A 14,459-nucleotide genomic window follows, 5' to 3' on the forward strand; every position below is an offset into this window, starting at 1 on the left:
AGTACAGAGTAAACCAGTAACATCATCCAAAGTACTGCCTGTATGTTCAGAGAAGCTTTTTTTCATATTAAGTGCATTGGAAGTAATTATACATGCTACTCAGTGTACTGGAAATAATTATACAACATTAAGCATGTGGGCAGATATTATACAATGGTGGTTTGTCTTGAAGTCATATGTTAGGTGATGTGCAAATGAACATTTCTGCATGTGATGCTGTCAACTTTAAAATGGCTTAGTCCTCCACTGTGGATCACCCCACACTGCCAGAACACATACATTAGAAATGGAGGGGAAAAAGCTTCAGCTGAAGGTGCTGAACACTTCATAAACAGAGCTGACTTGTCACGTTGTTATGCTAGAGATTGCAGTGTGAGAAAAGAGTTTACATCTTCATCAGTTTTTCTGGTGCAAAAGAAAATACCTTGATTTTCTGTTACAAACAATGTATTAGCTCAATAGTTGACGAGACTAAGCACACAGGACTGGAAACAGAGCAGATATCAGCACTAAAAGAATACAAAAATGAGCTGAGTTTAAATACTGAGAATGACAGGACACTGAAAATGTGCTCCTGAATTGCAGGTCAAAGAATAGCATTAGTGGTCAGCTGAAGATTACAGACTGCATAATAGCAGCCTGCAATATAATAAAACTGATCTTAATTTCAAAATTCTGTGTATGTTGCTGGAAATGTTTACAGTGCATTATACACCCACACACTCAAAGCAGCTGGGACTATACCAAATACCCAATTCTTCCAGAAAAGTTTCTCAGTAACACAGGGCTCTTGCTGTCAGCCAAGTGAACTGAGAGCATGGACCCTAAACAACAGACATGACAGCTCAGATTCGTAAGATGACAACATTAACTTTGATTTGGTACAACAAGGCTTGCTCCAGACACAGGCTCACTTCCCCAAGAGCTAGAAAGGGGCTGACACAGCTGTTGACTATCAGGTGCTCCTTGTCACTGCCAGGACTCCTGAGGTGCTTCAGCTCTAACTCAAAACTGGAAAAGCTGAGGCTGGATGGCAGCATGATGGCACAAATATGGTATCTTGATATTTTGATCCAATTGCCCTCAAACATGCAAGGCTTTGTCACCTTAGATCTGAAATAAAGTACAACTTGGCTTTCACATGAGCGATATGCCTCATCAGACTACCATTGCCAAGGGTGAGAATTCTGGCCTCTTGATGTTTCAAAAATAAAAAAAGGCAGTGGGATTTTTTAGCTAGAAGCAAAGAGTGTATTCTTGTCCACCGAACTAAGTCAACCAGCCATCTCCAGATCTACCATAGTACCAACAACAGCACTGCTTTCATTCAGGCCAGCCTGTACAATTTCTGCCAAAACCATTTAGTTTGTTTTTTTTTTAAATCATGAGCTTCTAAAAACAGCTCATTATAAATTGTTTGTAATTTTGATTTTAACGGTTACGCCTTGTTCTGTCAATGCTGCCTTTTGTGTAGGAACTTATACCATTAAAATACTTTTGAGTTGTTTTACTTTAATATTTGGTATCTTCCATTAATGCATTTCAGTTTTGTTATTCTATTATCTTGGGAGCTTATTTTATTCTTTAGGCACCTCATATCCTGGGATAAGACAATTAAACAGTTCTTGTAAGTACAGTCATTCAGTCAATGAAATATCTAATAATACAGTTCACCCATTAGTGGGCTATATCACAGTTTAAATACCTTACTAATTCTCAAAGCATTGGTTTATCACATACCAGCCCTGCAGTCGATGATGAGCTTTGTGAATGTAACAATGAGGGTCCAGGAGTAATAAATTTCTGCTTCTCAGCAGTGAGAAACTTTCCCTTCATGTTAACGTTCAGCCTTTTGTCTCTCCATTTAGTAAACACTTAGCACTAATAGGCCTTCCTTCTATATTTCATCGACTATAAAATACACGCTTTGACACGCCCCCGCATCCTCTTTCCTGACACAACGCTATTGCAATTCCCTCCAGAACAACCCCCAGGTAACAAACTCATTTTCAACGTCTTCACGAGCTGGGCTTACTGCTTGACACCACATGCGGGTTCCGCAGCCGCAGGGATGCAGAGGAGAATCCATGGGGGATGAGGTGCGACCTCTCTGGACTTCACTCCACCTACTCCGAGCATCACGTTTTTCCCCTGTGCTCTGATCTGTAAAATATACAGAAGCGTTCGCGCACTGAACCTTTCAACCAGGACCTTTATTTTGGCGCTGTCAGGCCCACAAGGGTCCCTTTCCCCCTGGAACACCAGCCCGGCCAGATGTGCCCCGTCCTGCCCGGGGACACCCTCCCGCCGCCATGTCGCCTGGTGCAGGCGAGCGGCGCCTCCTCCCCTATGTCCGGGCCGACGGTCGGGCGTTCGGAGCAGCGGCGCTCACGGTCGCCGCCTGCCCGGGGACCCTCCCTCGCTCGTTCCCCGGCGGCTCCGCGCCGAGAGCGCCCCGGGGCCGCCAGGCCGCGCTCAGCCCGCGCTCGGCGCGGCGGGGGCGGCGCCTGCCGGCGGAAAGTGCTGAGTCACGGCCCTGACGCGCGGTCGCCGTCACGTGCGGCGCCGGGCTCGGTCCCGCCGCCGCGGCGCCGAGCGCACCCGCGGCACCGAGCGCACGGGCGCACCGGCTCCGCTCGGTTCCTCGGCCTCCCTCCTTCCCTCCCTCCCGGCCGGCATGGGGCTGCTGTCGCAGGGCTCGCCGCTGAGCTGGGAGGAGACGCGGCGGTACGCGGAGCACGTGCGGCGGCACGGCATCCTCCAGTTCCTCCACATCTACCGCGCCCTGCGCGACCGCCACAAGGACGTGCTCAAGTGGGGCGACGAGGTGGGTGAGAGCCCTGCGAGCGCGGCCTCCGCCGCGGCCTCCGCCGCCCCGTGTCGCGGGCGCAGGTGCCGGTGCCGTTCCGGTGCGGCGCGGGTCGGGCCGTGCCGGCCGTGCTGCCCGGAGCGGGCCCGGCCGCTCGGCCGCGGTCGCTCGGCCGGAGGGGACGTTGCGGGCACCCGGCGGGCTTTGTTTACCTCGCGCACACACACACGCGCTCGCCGCATTTCGTTGCGCAGCGCGGCTGCCCCGCTGTTACCCGCCGTTCTGAAACGCTAGAACAACTTTCGGTGTTTCCGTCTGGCACCAGTCGGTTGCCCGGGCTGCCCCTCGGGAGCTGTATTCCCGGGGCGGTGATGCTCAGCAACACTCGCTCCTTCTCCGGAGTTTGTTTATGCTTTCTCGATGAATCTGGGTAAAGCGTGTCTGTGCCTCGAGTCCAAGGCAGTGCCTGCTCGGAGTCAGACTCAGTTTTTGCTAGGAAAGTGACGGAAGCAGGACCGGGGGTGGGCGGGCGGCTCTGCAGTGGCAGCCCTCTCACCGCGTTCCGCCTGTACCCCTGCGTGCAAGGGACCTGCCGAGCCCTGCTTTACCCCGGAGTTTCCTGGGCGTTTGGTTCCTGTCAGCCTGCCTTCTGAACAAGCATCAGGATGATCGCTTGGATGATGACTTGAACTTTGTTACAGGTGCTTTGTGCCCGAGGACCGTAACTTTAGTCACAGGTCTTGGGTGTGTTGCCTTGTAAACCTGCGCTCATTGTGCCACAGCCTGACGGCACTCTGCAAGGAGCAAAGGCTGCCTCCCTCTATCCATCAGTTCCTCAGGAGACAGGGAGCAGCTTCACATGTGCTGCACTAGAAGCTGTAGTGTTGATGAAGTCCAGCATTGGTCACTTGAAGGTGTTCTAGATGCGGATGCAGGGAAGCTGGAAGAACAGAGTAGGAGAGAAGCAACGTGGGGTCTTGGCCATTGCACCTCTGTCTCGTGCCCCACAGTTTGCTTTCAGAGCAGCAAAGGCATTTGTGAGAAAACTTCATTCAAGTAATAGCAGCTGTTCACAGATGCTCTTTGCCAGAGGAGAATGCTGTTCACCGTGTGCACTCTGAGAGAACTTGTCTCTTAAAGTCAGTTCTTCTTTAAATGAACCCCTTTTATAATTCACGTAACAGCGGGCATCAGCACACAGAAGTTGCTTCCATGAGTGAGTAGGGGCTTGGCTACTAAAATCTGTTTAATGAAAGTATGCGTAGTCTACACCACAGGGTTTTGCAGCTAGAGTGGTGTGGTCTCAGAAAGTTTAAATATGCTTTTATCTGTTCCTGTCTGACATTTGTGTTCCTGTGTGTCTTATATGACTGAAGTTGAAGACTGAAGGTGATGAAAGACCCTCACACTCCTGAAGACTGAAGCTGACGAAAGAGCCTCACACTCTTGAGTCCAGGAATATAGACACTCTTCCTGTTGCTGTGAGACTTAGCTCAAGGGTTTTCTCATTAATCTTTAAGAGATGGTACTCATTTTTCAATGGGTGTTAGATTTTAGTTGTCCTTGCTTTCTCAGAGTGAGATTTCACAAGATAGCTAAGGCTGATCCACTAGCAAGCTGGTTAAGCTTCCCTCCCTGTGTTCTAGGCTCATATTTCTGCTGCCTGCCTTGTGTTGTTACTGGCCAGCTGAGTTCAAAAAGTTAACCCAGCAGAAAACTCTTCTTCCATTCAGTTTTTTAGGGTGGTTGGTTTTCTCAGCAGAGCTTCAGCTCTTTCACAGGTAGACCCAACAAGCTTTCCTTAGTGTGAGGAAAGTACCAGGAGTGTGTGGAGGAAAGGGTCGAGTACAGCCGGCCCCTGCAGCACCTGCAGCTGGTCACTTGGTAATCGTAGATGTACGGTGAGACTGGACTTAGAGCCTCATTCTTCCTTTGGCCTGGGGACCCTACTGAACACAGTGTTTATGCTCAATAAATAGTGGAGTGTAATGTCAAAGGAGATTCACAGTTCTCTTCTACCATGCCCCAGCATGGCAAGAGGCAGGGTTTTAAGAGCAGAATCATTGCAGACGTGATTTTGATAAGGAGCTGAGAGCTGTATTAGAAATGTCTGTGAACATTCAGAGAAGGTCGGGTAACCTGGTTCATTGTCTACCTCTTCATTTTAGCAAATGCTGGTACACTCAGGTGTGGCAACTTTATTCTGCTGTGTTATGCAGTTACATATTTTTATGTAACATAGCATTTAGGAGTCTGTTAATGGACCAGCTATTTGTAGCCAGTCTGCTCTTGTGCAAATACAAAACTATACCTTCGTCTGTAGCTTACTTGAGCTGTGCTGTTGATAGACTAATGCGGAGGGCAGTGCATTTGTTTTCCATTTTTGCTCTCAAATACCTAGTTGTTAGAAAGTGGCGCCACATTTATATGCAGCTTAGATTAATCAACTGACTAATTGGACAGTTTTAATAAAAAGTCTTGTTGCACTTTGACCTTCATCTATAAAGTTATAGCCTGAGGGTGTTTAATTGTTTTATAAACTTCTTGAAGATAGAAATCAAGAATGAAGATGACAGCTCTCATGTAGTGCTAGAGATAAAATCAGAATAAACAAAATTACTTTTGTGTTTCTGTGACCGTGTTTACTGAAAAATGTATCTTGTAAAATTTTTTAAGGAATGTTCATGAGAAAAAACTCAACTTCTGTAGCACATACTGAGTTTGTCTTTCAGGGTGTATGTGTGAATACCTGAAAGGTTGTTCCCCATCTAGGTGATGCCATTGTGAAAAGGAAATACTGTGTTTGCTTATGAGTGTAGATACCATCCTTTGGTTTTGTTTTCATTAGGACTTCCACTTCTCAGTGTGTGTTGTAAGACTCATTACAGAGCTGGCGGGGGGGGATCCCTTGTAACCTCCTAGGGACACCATTTGCTGGGGTTCCAAGGGAATGAAACTGTGGGGAATTATCATGTACTGTTTCTTGGGTGTTAGACAGAAGTGTTAATGCTAAGTGCTAACAGAGCATGATGGTGGCATCTGTTTTGAAGGGAGTGAGACAGACTCACAGCTTGTAAGCTGGGTAGCATTCCCTAGTGCTCCCATCCTCTCCTGAGTAAAGAGCTGTAAAGGTCAAAACATTGGTTCAGCTACCTTTTGAAAAGTAGTTCTTTTATTGCTTACAGTGTTAATAGAACTAAGAGCTGTTGTAAGTTCCTTTTTAGTCAATTTTCCACAACCATGAAGCCTTTGCAATGGTAAAAAACAAAAGCCTACCAAATATGAGTGTAACAGAGTAAGACTTGCTCAAAAAAAAAAAGCTTTCTAAAGGTCTTCTTAAATTTGCATTTGCAGGTAAAGGTCTTCTGCCTCTTAATCATCCTTCTGCCTCATTTAAAACTGACAGTTGACCTCCCTGTTTATGCTTGACTTCTCCTGACTGTGGAAAATACAAAACAGTGAACTGTCTCATTATCCCTCATCAAAAACCCTGCCTTACTATCATTGCCTTAATGCTCACAAAGTTTGGGCAACAATTATATGTGCTGGTGACGCCCTGTCATGCTAACAAGTACAATCTCCTTGTGTTCTCATCTTCCATCCAATAATCTGTACTTGACCTCGAGGTTGCACAGTTGTGATCATTGTTTATTTTTATTATTTATGTGCAGCAGAATCAAAAACCTTTTCAGTACTGTTTCAGAACTCCAGTAGAGTTAGCAGATACTACATGAAACAATTAGTTTGTGCAGTTTGGCAGATACTAGCCTATTATGCTGCTTCCCAGCTTTTATCCCAAAAAGCTCCCTTCTGTGCCAGTGTATTATTAGTCTCCTGTGCTGTTCAGCACCTCTTGTCTGCTGATTGCATTCCTCTGACTGACGGATGTTGCTTGAATTTCCCTTTGGAGCTTAATGCGGACTCTCGGATCAGGCAAGTGGAATGGCTGGCCCCTGGCAGGGCTCACCGCTGCTGTTTTGTGCTAAGTGTGCACACAAGTGTAGAGTCACAGCATTGCACACCAAACTACATATACATGTGTGTTCATATGCATGTGATACGCATATGAATACACGTTACATGCATGTTATGCATGTGATATGCATATAATACTTGTCTTCCACACTCTGTAATACTTGTTTCCACAGTCTGTAAAGACTGAGGAGGAGTTGTTTCAGCATAAGAAAATTTTGAAAGGTGTGCCAGAAGGAGATCTTAAAGTACATGTGAATGGAGTAGGAATCTGACTTACTCAGCCTTGTTTAGTGAAATTGGACATAATGACCCTTTTGTTGTGTATGAGTCTTGTTCCCATCAGTGTAGGGACCTAGCACACAATAAGCATCTTCAGCTTTTTAAAAGTTGTTTTCTTAATGGAAACTTGAAGTGAAATTTTGAGGCCTTTAAAAAGATAATGCTGTGTATGAGGCAGCATGAAAAATGTGCCACTGCACTGCTTGCAAGTTGAAGTCTTACTGAGTTAATTCTAGTTTGGTTTTGGTTCTTTGTTTTCTTTCCTTCCTTTTACCTCTTTCTCAGTCCTTTTTAAGCTTCTTTTGATCTTCCTCATGTGCAGTCAATTCATTCACCTCCTTATCTTTTAGTTTTTGAATTATACCTTGTAAATAAGTTAAATGAGAACTAAAATGAACATGTGCTAATCAGCACTTCCTCATGCAAGAAGCAAAGCAGCCCTTCTCAGGAGCTACTAGAGGCCAGAGGTTTCTTACCAGTATGTCCCAAAGGCGTTGCTTCTGAGTAGAGGATGCATGACTCTCTTGAAAGCTTTCTCCTTTTTCGTAATGAAAGGCTGGGCTGTGAAAAGAGCTGTATTTCCTCTTGAGTGATTCTTTCCAGGGAACCAGCTATTGCATTAGTGTCTTGTTACAGTTTCTAGCCTGTTGTGTTTTTGGGTGTTTCCAGGGCAGTAGCAACCTGTAAATGGTATGATTGGAGATGTTACACTACAGTCTGCAGAACTTAAGACTGGTAAAATTATTTTTGCGTATTAAGGAAATGAATTTGGGTTCAGATGCACACGGTTTGAGGCTCCAGTTTGCCTGTCACCTATTTAAAACCAGGAACAAAATCTAGGGCGTTTTTTAGCAATGGTGAATCTAGCTCACCAGCTGCATAAAATAAGTACAGGTACTATCCCTAACATACACAGAGGAAGTTTTCATCATCTCTTTGCTAAGAAGACAACCAGTGAGGCTTCATGAGAGACAGATATACATGCATAAAAATGTTCAAAAGGAGATAAGAAAGGACCAGAACTGCTGAATGAGTAGGTTGAGAGAGCGTCATGGTGTACAGAAAGGTAGTGTTCATTTCTTATTTTACAAGAAACTTGGCTAACCTAATGGACCAGAAGAGCATATGTCCTTTTAAGATAATTACTTATTTTACAAAGCCTAGATACCCTGTGGAACAAGATGCTACATGATAGCTTTGAAGCTGAGATAGGCATTGACTTACACGGACAACAAGAATAGACAGTTTATTATGGTTTCTTTAAACTTGACATGCTGCAAGATGTTTGTCCATCTATCCAAACCACTTAGATAATTGTATAGTGAGTTGTGGGGTTTCTTTAATGTTTACCTGAAACCTTCTAACTAGCTTTTTGTTTTATATATTATAAATAAAATGGAATCACAAAAAATAGTTGTTGCATTTTCCAGAATGTCAGTTAATATATGGTCTTTTAAAAAAATTCATCCAAGTCATCATACAGATGCATCATCAGAACTATGATGATTCCACATTCTCACTTTGTACAAACTGCTACAGTATACCAGTATGCAAAAATTGCATTTTAAAAAGCTTTTCTTGGTAATCTTGTGCCTATATTAAAGCCAATGGCAGCTTGAAGTCTTTTTTTTGCATTCTTGTCATTTTAAGACAAATGCTTTTAGTCTCCCTGTGCCCCAGTGAAATTCCTCAAACACAGTGAAATTCCTCAAACAGAATGCATTTTTGATTTTTTAATGTAGAACTTCCTCATGATGGCCTCTGCCAAATGTGACGTGCAGATGCATGGAGTGGAGCTGTCTTAATCGATGTGCTCACCTGCTGGCAGCTTGGGGGGAAGCAGCACTTGTGAATGATTTCATTATTTGTCATGTGTCTGCTTATTTACCCTTTCTCTCTGAGCTTTATTTGGCCAAAATAAAGGGACAGTGGAATTATTTATTTACAAATAGACTTAGTGCTTCCTTTATATCTCTTGTATGGATACCTGCTGTTTCAAGTAGTGGTGTTTTCTGGGGCTGGGTCTCAAGGTATGATGTTAATGCATCACTTTATGCTGCTTGCCAGCCATGAGTGTGTATGCGTGCAACCTCTAAAAGGAAAATACTATTGCACAGAAATGTAACTCTTCAAATCTTGACTTGAGCAGGACAGGTGCCCTTGAAGAGTCTTCATGTTTATTCCTTCCCTGGATACTTTGACTGACTGCCATGAAACTACTTTTTTTGCCTGTTTTTTTTTTTTTTTTAGTAGTTTTTTCCCCAAAGCAAGCTGCAATTGGTCATAAATATTGATCCACCCCCATAGTAAACACTGATTTCCTCCTTCCCAATCTCAGATTTTAATAAGAGAAGTTTAAATTACCTACTGTTTGTATATTTCTGATAACAAAATATTCTGTTCACAGTGTATTTCCTTCTGTGGATATCAAGTGGATTGCTGTGGTTTTATCATGGGACATTTTCTATTGTAATTCCTATTTTCCCTCAAGACCTCTTCTTGCTGTGCAGATGCCTTATTTTAGTTAACAGTATGAGAAAGGGTGAGTCAGAAGGATGAGGACAAGAAAGATTTTATTGTTGATGTTGCATATTTAGTTGTTCAGGTTTTTTATTTTTCTCTCTGATGCAAAAGGTGAATTAGAAACTTGCAGCATTTTGTTTCACAGGTGAATAAATAAAGTTGTCTTTGCTGCAGAAATCTAAAGTTAATATGATCCTAGTCTTTTTCATAATATTAGCCTGAGGTGTTACACAGTACTGAAGTCAAAGATGACACATCTTTCTGTAAGGTACCACATCTTATTTCTTTAGAATCATGCAAAAGGTTATAACTTCTCAATTTTAATTTTCAATAACCCAGCTTCCTAGTTTGTGGTGTGTGCAGAAGGTTCTCTAGTCACGTTGTGTCATGCACAAAAAAATCTGCAGCCCTGATGTTGTCATATGGCAGAGATCAGGCAAGAGTGCTTAGCTGTGGCTGGCTGTGTTGACTGAGATGACAGCCTCTGCATCCTCTTCGTTTTGTCTATGGTAATGTATAATGCGGCAGAGAAGGTCTTAATTTCTTCATGATTGTCAATGTAATGTAAAACATGAGTTGTGTTTTGTTTCTGGGACATGCTTTCTGTGAATTGGTTTTGTTTAGAACTGGCAAAAAAAAAAAAAAAAAAGCTGGTGCTTTTTTAATTGGATTGCCACTTCCAATCTTCTTGATTGAAATTAAGCATTTTGGGAATTACATTTTGATCTTGGTTCTCCTGTTGCAGATTTTTGAAATTATTTCTGTGGCAGAGAACATCCATGGTAATCTCATGAGTGTGGAAATGCCTTGCCAGTGCACAGTTTGGGGGCTTGCTGGCTAGAAACAGGGTAACCAACCTCTGTAGCACTTCCAGACTTGTTTTCCTCTGAACTTTGCTCCCGAGCACATTAGACTTATTGTAAGATAGTAAAGCTTTCATTAAAGGTACATGACCAGCTGTTTATTTCTGTGGTTCCATGCTTTATCACATCAGTAGTGAGAAGATAACTGCATCAAGAAAACCCACCTTGGGTATTATGTTCTACATCCATCAGAAGTATTTGTACCTACAGAAAATAATCTGCTTTTTCCATCTAACAATGAAAACTTATGGCAGAGGTTCTTTAATGAACAGTCAGATTATTAAAACTTTGTTCTCCTTTAGGCTGTCATTTAATGATAATGGTATTTTAATGATGCATTAATTGATGAAAAAAAATATGGAAGAACTACTTTTTTTTCCATAAGTGAGCTTAATAACTAATGAAAGGGGTATATTCTACTGCATACATAAGTATATGAGGCAAACTCCATGAAAATACTTAAATGTTGGTAGTGGCTTTTGTTAACAGTAAACAATACCCATGAGACCTCATTGGAAGTTCAGGAAAAATTTTAAATTTCCCTTAAAGCTCCAAGCCTGAAGGAAGACTCATATGAGGAAACTGCTAACAATTGTTCCATGTATGTGTGGCAATCGCTGTCCAGTGGAAGGAGAAAGCTGTCATTAAGATTGTCCTTGAGAAACAGAGTGGTCCGTGAGTCACCTATGATCAGGTTTATTTAGAATCACAGGATGGTTTGTGTTGTAAGGGACCTTTGGAGATCATTTTGTCAGACTCCATGTCCTGGGTAAGGACATCTTCCATTACACCAAGTTGCTCAAAGCCCCATCCAAACTGGTCTTGATGACTTCCAGAGATGGGACGTCCACATCTGGGATGGATGGTCAGGAGTGTGGTACAAGGCTAACACAGCTACTGTTTTTCACACACAGAAAGCATGAAGCAATGCTTTTTTCATTACTTTTCTCATTTAAAAAAAGCTTCTCTTCAAATCATTCTTCTAAACTATTTATTATATAATCTTGGCACCTTACATCTGAGCTTACTAAGGTCCAGACTCTGTGCTTACCAGTGTTTTCATAGGCAGAAGTACCTCATTGCACATACTTTGAAAGTTAAAAGGATTTTAACATTTAACACTATAGCAGAGGCTTTGCTCCCATCTATTGGATAGGTTTTGTTCCCTCTGTAGTTAGCATGATGTTGTTAAATTGGGTGTGCAAGGGCAGGTTTTTATATTGGGAAGCAGATCACTGCTAAGGCAAGTATTTGGATGATGATATGTTGCTATCCCTGCATTAGAAAGATAAATTACTTGTCGGTAGAATTGCCGTGTTAAGGTTTAGGGCTTAACACAGTTCAGTGGTCTTAGGTCTAGGGGGAGAGGTTAGCAAGGCTTGGGGAGAAGGATGTGGGCACAAAGGACACAGAATTTACAGGCCACAAGGACATTTGGCAAAACTCCCAAGATAAGTAATAAAGTAAGAAAGCCAACTCAGCAACTGTGCGGAGATAGTTCAAGCTGAGTAAAAGGTAAATCCAACAGGGAGAGATTCTCACCAGCATGGTTCACTGACTCAAGAAACCCACCAACTCGAGAGAAGTACTGAGCATGCAGACTAATTGGCATGAGAAGCAGGAGAATAATTTAACCAACAGAAGGTAGAATTAACAAGAGAACTATGTAACTTGTAGTCAGTGAAGTGTGATTTGTTTGCTAAAATGTATAAATGGTATAAAGCTTTGATGATAGGGGAGCTAGCAGCCTTTTGTTGTGGGTTATCACCTAGCTCCTTGCTTTGCACAAATTAGGATAAAGAAATATTCAGCCTTAAATTGAAACATGGGTGTTTCAGATTAGACATTAGACAAAAAAATGCACCATTAGGGTGGTCAGGCATTGGGATAGGTTACTCAGGGAGGTGATAAAGTCACCATCCCTAGAGATGTTAAAGAGGCATCTAAGTCTTGCTTGGTTATATGATTTAGTGATTTAGGGCTTACAGTGGCCATTTGGGTTGACCGTTGGACTTGCTGATCCTTCTGGTCTCTTCTAACCTTGAAGATTCTGTGACTAAATAGAGCTGCCTCGTCTTGGTGTGTACATGGGCAGTGCACCCTGGGCATTTGGGACAGCACTGTGGCATAGGTGACAACTTCAGTCCTCCGTGTTCCTTAGAATTACTGCTAACATGTTTTTGATGCACCTTCATTTTTAAGAAGCATTGCTTATGTAGAAATAATATATGTAATTATGGTCAAACAACTCAGGCATTCAAACAATTTCAGACATGCTTTCCCATTTCCAGAGAGCTGTCATCTTTCATTTTGCCTCCAGACAAGCCCAGCACAATTGTTTGACTTAATGAGTGGAGGAAGAGTGGTTGTGGTTCTCCGCAGTTGCGACGCTTCAAGGTCTCACTTGTATTTACAGAGGCGATATAAAAGAATTTTCAAAAACCTGAAATTTTCTTGGTAGCCAGCTGTGAGAAAAGGTCATAGTGAGTGAAGTAGCACTATTCTGGGTGCTAGCAAGCTAATGGAGCATAGTGCTTCTTGAGAAGATTCAGCAATGGAGTGGAGCAGAGCTGGCGTGGAAGTGCTCTGTAGATGCCGTTACACTACAAGCCAGTAATCAAGAGGAAGGAAGCCTCTAAAGAACAGTTTTTCCTTGTGTTGGCTCATAAGTAGTTCTGATACTCTAAGTATTTGCTTTAACTAAGATTGTATTTGCTTTTTTAATGCATTAAACTGTGAATAATAATTTGTTTTAGGCTTGCTCTGTGTTGGAACAGGGTGGGGGGTTGGACTTTCAGCTTTCGCTTTGCAACCTTGCTGGCCAAACTGTTGTTCCTTTGCCTGGTAAGGCAGCACAGAACTTCTGTGAGCCAGGCAGAGCAGGGTGGTCAGAGAGATTCATCCACTGAGGTTGCACAGAGCATTGTCTGTCTGCAGGGAGGAGCTGGGATGCCACGTCTTGTCCTCAGCAGCCTTGCAGCAGAAGACAGAGGTGTGTATGGTTTGTTGCACGATGAGAGCAGTGACTGGAAACTTGGGTCCATAGTGGCCACGACAGGGTACGTTGTCCTCACTGGCTCTAAGTAAGGTTGATGGTCAGCCATCTCCATCAGTACTTTGATCTGGTGTATATTTTGATTCTTGCTAAGGAGCCTAGTTAAAATTATAGAGAAAAGTGAACTCTAAAGAGCTCAGCAAAATAACAAATTATGGATGTTGGGTGAAGCCCCTCATATTTGGCCTTTGAACTAGAATCTCTGACAGGCATGCTGGTTCTCTCAGCTTGGCTGCGTTTCTCTGAACTTTGTTGTGGATAAAATACATGTGAGAAGTCTGTGAATGATGACCTGAAGTTGAATGTAAAAATGTGTGAACTCTGAATTTGTTTCTTTCTTTGTAGCCTGTAGGCTAAGTCTTTTGATGAGCCTAAATTACATTCTTTAAGGATGCCTATTCAGTCATTCCCTCTGTTGTCAAGATACTCTGTGGGTTACTTGGAACTGTTGGAAGCCATCTGAAGTTTTTTCTTTTCTTATTAAAATTAATGGCAGATCATCTGTGTGTTAAGACAGCTTTGAAGATTTAGTCAATGTTTCTGGAGGCAAAAGTAATAGTTGTTTCTAAAGCTAGATGCATAAATGCAATATATGCACTACTGTACTTGAAATATGAAACACTGGGGTTTTTTTTGTGTTTGCCTGCTTGACTTAGTGTTTCTTTACAGTTTAAACTTCTTTTTTTTTTTTTTTTTTAACTTGCAATTTGGTTTATACAGAAATAGTATTCTCCCCACCAGCTCATTACATCTACATTTGGAGAGGGATTTCTAGGACAGGAGGCTAATCACAGTAGCATACTCACATATGGTGGACAGATGTTCAACTTTGGGTCTCTTGACAGCAGCTGCAGTTCCTGTGCTCTTCCCTCTGCTACCCACTCCCACAAGCAATGTGGGGGGAGGCCAGGCATGTGGCGAGCTTGATGCTCATTCTGTGTCCATCTGAATGATT

At 42.9% G+C, this 14,459-nt stretch overlaps 1 protein-coding gene across 6 annotated transcripts in view; it reads left to right on the forward strand.

Annotated features, from left to right (window-relative positions):
• The first annotated feature begins 2,565 nt into the window (after positions 1-2,565).
• GCLC (glutamate-cysteine ligase catalytic subunit) overlaps positions 2,566-14,459 on the forward strand; it is a 34,839-nt gene continuing 22,945 nt past the window's right edge. For 5 of the 6 annotated variants that reach the window (XM_053938422.1, XM_053938424.1, XM_053938427.1 and 2 more), the window contains exon 1: positions 2,566-2,827. In XM_053938422.1, coding sequence (XP_053794397.1) covers positions 2,678-2,827 — 150 coding nt within the window. In that variant the 5' untranslated portion in view covers positions 2,566-2,677. Of the gene's footprint in view, positions 2,828-3,145; positions 3,511-14,459 lie in introns of those variants that run through there. The other variant, XM_053938426.1, reaches the window with a different exon arrangement.

This window comes from Vidua chalybeata, chromosome 3 (assembly GCF_026979565.1).
Source record: "Vidua chalybeata isolate OUT-0048 chromosome 3, bVidCha1 merged haplotype, whole genome shotgun sequence".
Taxonomy (NCBI): Eukaryota; Metazoa; Chordata; class Aves; order Passeriformes; family Viduidae; genus Vidua; species Vidua chalybeata.